The sequence below is a fragment of the Austrofundulus limnaeus genome, unplaced genomic scaffold (genome assembly GCF_001266775.1).
Source record: "Austrofundulus limnaeus strain Quisiro unplaced genomic scaffold, Austrofundulus_limnaeus-1.0 Scaffold6, whole genome shotgun sequence".
Classification (NCBI taxonomy): domain Eukaryota; kingdom Metazoa; phylum Chordata; class Actinopteri; order Cyprinodontiformes; family Rivulidae; genus Austrofundulus; species Austrofundulus limnaeus.
Genome location: NW_013952408.1, coordinates 1,009,192 through 1,020,362, shown reverse-complemented (window position 1 = coordinate 1,020,362; position 11,171 = coordinate 1,009,192). Strand labels below are relative to the sequence as shown.

The 11,171-nt window shown below is 37.0% G+C and overlaps 1 protein-coding gene across 2 annotated transcripts in view; it reads right to left on the bottom strand.

The window, feature by feature from the left end:
- Positions 1–1,922: 1,922 nt before the first annotated feature.
- pth1r (parathyroid hormone 1 receptor) overlaps positions 1,923–11,171 on the bottom strand; it is a 47,961-nt gene continuing 38,712 nt past the window's right edge. For both annotated transcript variants that reach the window (XM_014029453.1, XM_014029459.1), the window contains 8 exons: positions 9,455–9,641; positions 6,909–7,062; positions 6,482–6,542; positions 4,987–5,053; positions 4,766–4,860; positions 4,196–4,337; positions 3,247–3,288; positions 1,923–3,157 (listed from right to left, as the gene is read on the bottom strand). In XM_014029453.1, coding sequence (XP_013884907.1) covers positions 2,795–3,157; positions 3,247–3,288; positions 4,196–4,337; positions 4,766–4,860; positions 4,987–5,053; positions 6,482–6,542; positions 6,909–7,062; positions 9,455–9,641 — 1,111 coding nt within the window. In that variant the 3' untranslated portion in view covers positions 1,923–2,794. The remainder of the gene's footprint in view (positions 3,158–3,246; positions 3,289–4,195; positions 4,338–4,765; positions 4,861–4,986; positions 5,054–6,481; positions 6,543–6,908; positions 7,063–9,454; positions 9,642–11,171) is intronic.

The window sequence follows — 11,171 nt, the reverse complement described above, 5'->3', positions numbered from 1 at the left end:
TAGTAATTTTGCCAAAAGAGTCTATCAGTTTCAAAAATAATGGGAATGTGTAAATAAAACTAATACAGTAAACAACTTTTGAAGTTATTGTATAATGTACAAAAATAGCAGGATACAGTGTTATGTTTTAGTTGTAAAACTTACTAAATCAGGAGGTAACAAAACATTTTTATTATTTATCTTTGATTTGATGTGYTAATCATTTTGCTGTTTGAACAAAGTCATAATCAGGTAATACGACTTGCTGTTAATATAGCTTTAATAGGGATATTTTTATGTTTTTAACTATTTTTTTAATAAAAAATCTTTAAAGTAACCAATTTAACAGCCAACTTTTGGCTTATTTTGGTCTGTTGTTTCAATATTAGAAAAATATGGTGGCACAGTTGTTAGAGCAAATATATAGTTTTTGCAGTAAAACTTTTTTTTAATAACAGATATTCTATGTTTCCAATCATGCAGGTAAACTGCAGTAATTTCCAAGTTACAAGCCCTTTGTCATTAGTGAACTTGTACACCGATTCTGATAGAACTATGTGATCAGATCCATAAACAGGTATGTACACCAAAAAGCAAGGCCAACTCATTTACACCAGGGCTATTCAATTGATGGCTCACAAGCCACATTTGGCCCATGGGTGGCCAAAGTTTGGCCAGCCAATTGGTCCATTAATCTCTCAAGTCCAAACTCCCAGTTTTCTATTTAATTACTAGGAGTTCTTTCAGTTAGACGTAGACATGTCTAGTGTCTACAGAAACATCAGAATCTTTACTAGAAGCTGGTAAAAACATTTCTATGAACATCCAAGATAGTTAAAACTGAAGCAGTTAATGATAAAGCTATGAAAGGGAAAATACAATTAAAAATTTGGCAAGTCAGAGATGTCAAAATAATATTTGTGTTAAAGAGGATTGATGCTATTTTTGTTTTTGAAATTGTTTAATCATCATTATTTTATTGCATAGGGTTTTGTATGTCATATCCATGAATAAATGCAGCAAAATAAACTATTTCAAAGGTAAAATATCTTTTTAATACTTGGTTTGTTTACAAAATGACTTTGATTGCTGGGTGTTGGGCCCCTGTGCTGTTGGCCTGCATTAGCTGTGGCCCCCAAAGCAATTTAGTTGAATAGCCCTGATTTACACATTAGTTCACAATTAGATGTATTCCTGGTCTGTAAACATTGTGACTTGAATACAAACATCAAAAAGCTGCACATCATTTGACCCTGTGTGAAAACCAATTTGTCTTGCCTTCATATGCGCCACAAATGTCACTCTTTGAATTTTCAGCGATGGAAATTTTCTTGGATTTCTCACTACTTTAAATTCAGCTGGAGTATAAAACTGCCTGCTCCACTTTGTGCTCCTAAAAGGGGTTTCGTCTTCTGAAAACCTTATGAGAACAATTTATACCTTTTATCAGGTTTACCTCAAATAAAACTAAACAGCCTTCAAAAAAACAATTCTTCGTGTATGTTATTTTTTTTAAAGTGAATTTAAAACGAAGGATATGTGCATATGTGTATGTATGTGTGCATGTATGTATATGTATGGGTATGTATGTAGGTATGTATGTATTTGTATGGAAGTATGTATATGAAAGTGTTTGGATATGTAGGTAGGGGTACGGTTGTGTATATATTTGTATAKGTAAATGGGTATGGTTTTCAGCAAGGCTTAAGTCATTATAATTATTATGCATTTTTGTTGCTGTGGTTTTGCTTTCTTTGTTTTGTAGGTGTGGAGCCGAGAAGTACGGTGTGCTGTCTTGTGTTTTCTCAACATATAATTTACATATCTTCTAATCTCTTTTTCACTCTTTCTCAATGCATTTCACTTTTTTTCTTTCTTTTCTTCTTTTTCTCCAAAAAAAAAAAAAAAAAGAAAAAAAAATTACATAATAATGGTGTGGAAAGGATGGCTAAAGGGGGAGAAGGGAGGCCATCAAAAAAAAAAAAAAAAAAGTGAATTTAAAACAGATTCATTAATTTTTACCCTTCAATATCCATAATAATTAGAGGGAGGGGTACTAGTTTGTTCAAAACAGCAGAAACTGTACACAAAAATGCACCTTTAAAACTAATCGGAAGCCTTATTTATAATACCAGCATCCTCTTGGGTGAAATACAGAATATGCTAAAACACCATGTATGAAGTATAAAAACAGGTGTGCAACAACGAAGGACTTCAATTACCTGAGTAACTTCTCTTTTACACTGAAGTGAATCTAAGTAAACATGAAACAAATATCATGCTACAAACATRAAAGGAACTAGTAGGACAGTAGCATTAAAGACCTTTTTAAAAAAATATTTAAATCAAGCTGGAATTTGATCCTTCTGATAAAAAATTTCATGCTTGCGCCACGAAGTACACCCAGCACCTTCCAGCCTTTGATGTGACTGAGCCTGATCTTGGCTCCTACTATCCACACTCAGTTCATGTTTAATTTATGAACAAAGGATGACCTACGCAAACCAGACAACAACAGTCACGGCAGTAGAAACAAAGCATGAAAGTCTGTTTAAGCTTTGTGAACACTGTCTGTGACAGAGGGTTGATGAAAGAGCAAAGAGTGTTTGTGGGTTCTCATCTGTCTGGATAAGTTTGGGGGAAAAAAACGATGCAACTTTTCTGGCCTTGAGCCTCATCTGTTGACAATGTTCTGGCTCAGTTCCCAGGAGAAAAAAAAACTGTCAGTGTTGATGCATGCGGTCATCCCCTTTCAGATCGTCCTAAGAGGGTTTCATGACGTGTCTGCTCATCTTTTGTTACTGTTCCCTGCAGGTCACATGACCGTCTCTCTTTCCTCCTCAACGACAGGCGGAGGTTTTTCTTCCTGTTTGGGTTGTGTATGAGCCGAGTGCTCCTCCTCAGGAATGTGGAGTTCCTGTCCCGAGGACGGTATGGAGTTCTCTGAGACGGAGCCGTTCTTTACGTATCCGGGCAGGTTTCTGTGGCCGTTTACCGGCGCCTGCCCCAGCCTCGTGGTGAGGTGGAGGCCCAGCGGACCTCTGGCTGTGACGTTGGTAACGCTGGTGTGTGATACCATAGGTCCATAGCTATAAGTGCTGCTGCCACTTCGAGCTTTTCTTTTAAAGTCGAGGGCCAGAGTTCTTCTGTTCCAGGACTTTTTGATCTCAGCTTGCACCTTGAAGAGAAAAAAAGTAAGTAAAAGGTATAAAACATATAAAAATATTGTAATTAAAAGGGTAAAATCACACATTTTTCAGTTCTTACCTCTCCATTGCAAAAACAGTATATAATTGCAACTAAAAAGCCCTGAAAAAAAAAACAGCAAATAAGGACATTACTCACATTATTCATAACTCAGCTACATTAAAGTAGACATATCATGCTTTTCAATCCTTCTTTTTTTTGCATGAAAATTGTTCAGTTGGGGTCTATCTAAAGTGGAACTGTAATGCTTTGATCTGAATTCCTCCTTGTTGTAACTCCACAATCCCCTCTAACACCCCTTTTCTCTAAGATTTGTCTCAGATGAACTCGTTTTGATGCTGTCTCTTTAAATCTAAACATGGCGCTCCACACTCCGCCCCCCTCCAGCTTCTAAAGCAGTCCATTCTGGTTTGATAGAGAGGTTTATCACTATATAGCTGCGCAGAAACAGTTTATTTACAAATTAATTAAAATATGACAACAACAGAAAACTTGTCCATTCAGCCTTACATGATGGAGCCAGAGTCTGACCCAGAGAAAGAGGAGAATGAAGATTATGAAATTATAGTTGGTAAATTTGGCAGTTCCGTCGCATATAATTTGACATTTAGAAAATAGAGAAAACTGAACAGGTTGTTATGACCCAAACAGAATATTAATATATCTACACAGCACCAGGAGAGACTAAATTCTAATTTTCCGCACTCCTGAAGTGCATTTAATTGCTAAAAAAGTGGATTTTGCTTGACATGTCCCCTTCAGGCACACTAAAAATGACATGACAGACACATAATTTGACAAAACCACAAACATTTTGTTGATTTAATTTAGGAATGTATAAAAACATCAACTAAACAATGAACAACTGATATTCTCTAACTGTGCTTCAGATATAATGTTAACCCAGACAGCAAATCTAATCAGGTCAATCAGATTTTTTGGGGACATAAAAAAAACATGAAAGTGTTTTAGAGGGGAATTTTCAGGGTGTCTTCCATGTCAGATTTACCTGGAAAGAGTTGAAAAGCATCTCGTAGTGCATCTGTATCAACCACGGTATCTCAGACACCTCTGTGTATGGCATGGCATTAAATATGATGTAGTGGACTCCAAACAGAGGCATCAGCACCAGCGTGGACTTCAGCAGTTTTCTGTAACAGAATGTTTTACACTCTCAAGCAAGTGATTATAAAAAACACTGATTTAAATTCTCAAAGTTAAAGCCTAAAAACAGTTTTAAAAGTCTTGTTACACCCCATCCTTTTATGAGTTGACACAATTTCCTGTAGTTCCAATAAAATGTCTTAACTTTGGTCCACCCTTTTGTTTTGTTTGCTTTTAGAGCTTTTTTTAATTGCAGCTGATTTTAGAGAGCAAAGCGAGACATTTGACATCACTCCTCTCCTCTCTGTTGTGGGACACACATTTCTGGAGCAGATTACAATGAAAAAAAAAGGATCATAAACTGCTTAAAAAGACCTGCAGCACTAATAACTTATGAATATTTTGATTGCTGTGTAGCTAAAATAACACTATTTCATACATGTCATAATTTTTAGAGGCCAGCCTTTTAGAATACCTGTACTGTTGTCTGGTGTCACATCTTCCAGCGTTTGTTTCTCGCAGTTTAGTTGCCAGGACTCTGATGATATTCAGAAATAATAAAAAATTGATCTGGAAAAAAGAAAGTGGAAACATAATGACATGGTTAAATGTGGCTGTGAAGTCACAGGTGCAGTGAAGAGTTGTGATTTTCCTGCTCAGCAGGAGAAATGCTGCACGCTGTCGGTTGGTACTCACCATCACAGCCACCAGGATAGGTGTCTGATATATCCATTTCAAATTACCTGCACTTAAATCCCAACACCTGCGGAAACAAACAGGAAAAGTGGTCTTGATCATGTGCTGTGACTGTTGTTTCTGTATTGTTTAATACAGTGAGGTCCAAATAAGATCAAGCTGTGAGCCTGTGGGCCTTCAATTGACATTTGGTGATGTAGTGCCAACATTTTTTTAAGCCTTTCACCGCCCGACGGGCCCAGCAGATGGTGTCATTCATTGTTGTTCGCTAAAGTAGGCGTAAAACTTATTTTWCCCAWTTTTTTTCTAAGTCTGTCACAAAAGGTGTCTTTAATGTTTTTAAAATGAGTCGCCAAATTATTTTTGGATAAATATTTATGATTTTAGAGCTATGTAAACCTTTGTAAGTTACTTGAGCCGTCGYGGACCGTTTYAGTTTCAGGAAGTTCTCYGCRTCTGTTGCTGTGCAAGGTTTGGTTCCATACCCCTCCCTTTGGTATCTTTGAAAAGACGAAGCTCTCACAAATTCAAGGATATACCTTGACACTGTGTTACTCTTTGTTTGGTGATGTGAAGTTTGTGCATAACCGAGAGTATAAATAACAGCCCTCATGCGTAAAACGTTGAGGTGGAGTTAGGTTCCATTCAGTGATATCATGGTGTGCACAGTGGTAGATTKTGATGATGCACAGTATAAATGTAAAAAGAAAATGTTATGTGATTTGCAGAATGAGTCCTACAATAGAAATCAACACGTTTATTAGACCAGATTCTCTTTTATAAAGTAAAAAAAAAATTGGCACAGTTTTGGGTACATTTGGCTAAATTGTGCCAAAAATGCCATTTCCGCCTGGCACAATGCTCACTAAAACCTTTGTGAAATGAATATACTTCATCTTATTCAGTCCTACTTTGCTACAATTTTTCTTAAGATGTAGATGTATAAAATCTAAGGGCATTCCTGGGTTTTCACAAGAATTTTCATTGTGTTTTGCACTGTTGATTTAAAAAAAAAATTAGGCAAGGCAAAAAAAAATTACCAATTTTCCTTATTTAACCACAAATAACTCAGGCACAGTAAGAGTTACAATAGTGTGTTCACTTAAGAAACAGAGATACCAAGAGTTAGCATTTAGACCTTATAACTGTGGAGCTATTCTTGCTTTATTTTGCTGTGTATCTTCAGCCCCCCTTAGAGCTTAACAGTTATTTATCTAGGTTATATTTTAAAGACAATGTTTGACTCTAGGTTGTCTGTATTATCTGTGCAAAGGATGATCAGCCTGTCCAGAGTGTACCAGATCTCTGGCCCAACAGCAGCTGGGACAGTCTCAATAGCCCAACTGCACCAAACAGTCGTGTTGATAATGGATGGATATTAAGTTCTTTAAACTGAAATTGTATTGTTCATCATTAGTCATCCGGTTTTAATGTTGCTGTGTGAAAATTTGACAGGAATAATGAAGACATTAATCACACACATCACTGCACTTACTCTGTGTCAGCAAGCATGGTTCTAACAGTTGCCCAGATGGTCACAAACACAGCCGGTACTCCTACAAAACGAATAAAAAGTATAAAACTGCTCTCGTAAAATGGCTATAACAAGTATGTCACATTTTTCAGTTTACACCATATATGTGGAGCTTGGGTAGGACAGCATCCACATTGTATGCGCTGTGCTTAATATGTAAGTTATACGCACAGTGTGTACAATGCAGGGACTGTAAAACCCCTTATTCAAGCAGAGTCATTAATCACTGTCTATTTTTAAGACAATATCAACAAAGGTATTGACAGGGTTTCCCACTCCCCTTTGTGGGCAAAGCTTTAAAAAATGAAGCACTCTACTGGCTCGTTTAAAAATGTATTGGGCCAAAAGGTACAGTATGATCAAGCAAAGTAAATGAAGCAGAGCTCACCCCATCCAATCAGAGTAAATCCCCAGAGATACTTCTTGTCCGAGAAAAAGGTCATAAAGATGAGGCTGTGGAGGTAAAGACCCTCCACAAGGATCCAGTAGTAATTGGTCGCCAGGAAATACATGAACAAGGTCACGACCAGCTTGCAGCTAATCTATAAAAAACAAAGTAGACAAATGGAACCAATTAATCAATATTCTTAATGAAAAAAAGGGTTGGTTTGAACTCGTTTGTCATTTTTTTTGGCTAATTCTGAGAATACTTGGATCTTTTGTGTACGCTGTCCAAATGAGTGGAACGCAAAAAATTTACAAATGGACTGACCATCCATCCATCCMTCCATCCATCCATCCATCCATCCATCCATCCATCCATACATCCATCCATCCATCCATCCATCCATCCATCCATCCATCCATCCATCCATCCATTTTCATTGCCTGCATTTCTGTTCAAGGAAAGTGGAGCATGTGTGCGGTAATCTCAACAGCAATCTCGTAATAAAACTAACTGAGCAGACTTCCTGATGTGAAATGAAACGTGGTGAATTGGACTGTTTCAGCTAATCTAGAAYAACACTGGCACAGTTCTAACAAAAGCCTGTGAAAAGGATCACTTCACACTTTCTCAGGCCAGGAGGATTTTTTTGTGCCCCATCAAACTGAAATGAAAATACAGTTGGCCTAAAACACACAAACTGGGATGTATTCCACATTATTTTTCTATACTTTTCTCAGCTTGCTGCTGCATTAAGAACCATTTCATTCAGTCAGATCATCAGGGAGAAGTCTGCTGTTTCCTACTATCACAAATAACCATAAACATCTTGTCTGAAAATATAGAAAGACATCTGCAAGTCAACCTTAACATGTTCTTTTACATACGTTTTTATATCTTTTTTGTTTTACATTTTTATATCTTTTTTGTTTTACATTTTTCTTTATGTTTTTGTTTTTTTAAGCCTTTTGTTTTTGCATTTGCATTATTCTTCACATTAAGAGCATTTCCCCTTTCACCACAACACTCATCAGACATCTGAATTAGTTCAGACTGAAAATATCTGCTCTTGTAATCACCCTTTGATCATCTATTTTCCAACATAATAACTTACTGTATCTTAGTGTGAGAAGCTTTGAACTGCTTTGTTTGTAGCCAACTCGGGGTATTAAAAATAAAGGAAAAAAAACGTGTAGACTAATATTCTTGATATTTATGATCTCACATCTCGACCTGCTTCATGTAACCTAAAATTTGTTATAGTTGTGACCCAGACAATTATCTCATGATTAGTGAATTAAAATTTAAACATTTTTAGTTTGACATTCATGCTTGCAGATGCTTTTCTGAACTTGGACTTTCATCACTACCACACAGCATTTATTCTATATAATTTACTCAAAAAGAAATTACCCTTTCTGTGTGGAGTATGTCTGCTTTAACTCTGCATGTGTGAATTTTATTTGGGTACTTTGTTCTGCAGGCCTGAAAAATACAGATAAGTTAACTGATAATTCTAAATCAATTTGGGGTGAAAGGGTTAATTAATTAACACAGGTAGCTGGCCCTGTGAAGGCCTGAGGACCTGTCCAGGGTGTAAAAGCTCCCTGCTGCACAGGATCAAACAGACACAGGAATTGGATAGAAAAATGGACCTCCTGTTGCAGATGTTGCCGCTGCATTGTTATAAATGATTCACTGAAGCCACGTTCTCATACTGTTCTCTTATTATTCTAATTTATTCTCTTTCTGTACATCAGTTTGTGACTTATAGACAACAATAAAGATTTGGTGATCAGGGACCTTTTTAATGAGAGCGTTCTAACTTTGGTGGTGATACGGGTCTTTGATTTGAATCATGTTCCAGAACCTGAACTCTGATTTAAAGACAAGAATTGAGTGGATTTCCAAAGTTGGTGATTATTGAGTTTTTGTCCCTTCAGGGAAAACGTATCRGGAAGAAAGGCTTGTTTTTGTTTAATTAGAGAAACAGCCACAATGTAAYGCTGAGGAATTTAAATAAAGCTTTGAATGAATGAATGCACTCAGCCAAAGCCCAAATATATAAGTCCTGTTACTGTGCTGAATATATATGCAACCAACTCTGACAAAGCTGTTTCAGTACTGGTCAGTTTGGTAAGACACAGGATAAGGTATGTCCCTTAAATATATTGCAAAAAAAATGCATTTGAAAACATCCATGAAAAGTAAACAGTTATTCTCCCCACACTTTTTTTAAGTATGGAAGGGAAAGCAAAGTACTGGACTAAAACCTTGGCAGGGTGACAAGCACTGCAGTTTATTTGCTCCAGTACTGGAAAAGTAAGGAAGACCCAAGATTTGTACCACTTCCACCTTGGATGCAAAATGTGAAACACTAAAATAAACTGTAAATCAAATTCTCTGTCCATGCAAAGCAGTCAAATGTTGACAGCACAAGAAATATTTGCAATTTTATAAGCGTTATAAGCAATTTCTTTTATACAACATGTGCAAAAATGATTCTTGTAACTCTTAAATATTTAAAATCTACAGAATTTTTAACTTACAAATTGCATTTTGTTGGCTGGCGGAGCTTCTGTAATGGACTTGAGGTCCTCCACTGTGACTCTTTCCATGTTCTCCAACGCAGATCCGGAGTAAAGAACAACATCTTTCACAAATATACTTATAGCTCGTAGCATGTAGGACACAAATAAGTGCATATGGATGTAGTTTCTGGTGCAGTGCAACCGTCTGGGGAAACAAATCAAAAAATAAATAAAAAATAATAATAAAAAGAAATAAAAAAAACCAGCAGCCAGGTCAAATGATTGATTTGTCAAAAAGATTGTTGAAAATAGTTTGCACACTTTCATGAAATTAGCATAAAGCGTTTTAACCATRTGAACTGTGCTCATCCTAATTAGAGCCAGGTGAAGCTGACTGTAACACATGCTTCAGATTTTAAGAAAACACAAAAATATTAGATTGCTATGCTCGGAATAAAAAGCTGTGAAACAAATTGCAAGCACGTGTTGAGCAGTTGCAAAACCATGTCAATTTCTGGCTGTCAAACATCCCAAACACTTGCTATGGCTTGACCTCTGGCGTCACGATCCACTGGACTTAATTTGCCGGGTCAACGGACAGAAGTTTAAAAAAAATAATTCCAAGGAAATGTTTTACTGGCTCTGTATCAGTGCCAAAAAATCATACAACCTCAAATTTTAAACACTTACAGGGGACTGAAATCAAACCTCTGTATCCACAATCAGCCCCATCCACATTTCTATCACTAAATCTCATTAATGAGCTGACAAGGTGCCCTCAGAGAACTATTGATTCAGGAAAACTAATCTCGCACACATTTCCCAGGTGAAAATACCAGAACACAAGTGCTAATGTAAAATATCCCTTTGCCCTCYCTGGAAAACATTTACGAGCTTTCATTTTTAAAAAGCTGATGTGTTGAAGGGGAGACATGGTTGGAGCACTTCGGCGCTCYGTGCCAGAATGTCAGATGGGCCCCTGGGATAACTTATTAAACTCATTTGGCACGTATATTTCCCGGTGCCAGTTGGAAGCGTGCCCGAAACCTTCTGACTGACTGCCTGTACAGTAAGTTACGTCGGTGGGAACGTTGGTAAACAGTGTCTTGACATCGATTCCTGATACTCTCTATGCCCCATAAAATAAGCAAAAACTGGCTCGGCGTACATCTGATTGGTCCGCATTCAACCCTGTTGCAGGACTTTGTGGAAAATTTTTCCTAATAGAATCAAGATAAGGTTTATGTACAAAGTATCGGACACAAATCTAATAATCTACAAACAAACTCTCTTAATGTGGCTGTTTACTTACTACTTCTAGATGTTTAGAACTTTCCTTTTTTTTTTTGCTTTCATGACATAGCAGTGGAACGGCAGAGAGAGAGAGAGAGAGAGAGAGAGAGAGAGAGAGAGAGAAATCCAACTGTAATTTTCTTCTAAGTCCTGTGGAGTAGTGATGCTGGATACAACCAAATTCCCTTCCAATTCTGATACAGACTGACTGACAGGTCAGAGAACTCATGTTTTAGCATTGATACTAGAGCAGGGGTGGGCAATCATGGTCCTCGAGGGCCGCAGCCCTACGTTTTACATCTTTCCCTGCTCCAACACACCTGGTTCAGTCACTGAACTACCTCTTCCAGGTTCTGCTGTATGGAGGACTGAAACTGACATCATTAGAAATAAAAGCAGAAATAGATAATGAATCTTTAAATAAATAAATACACTTAAAATG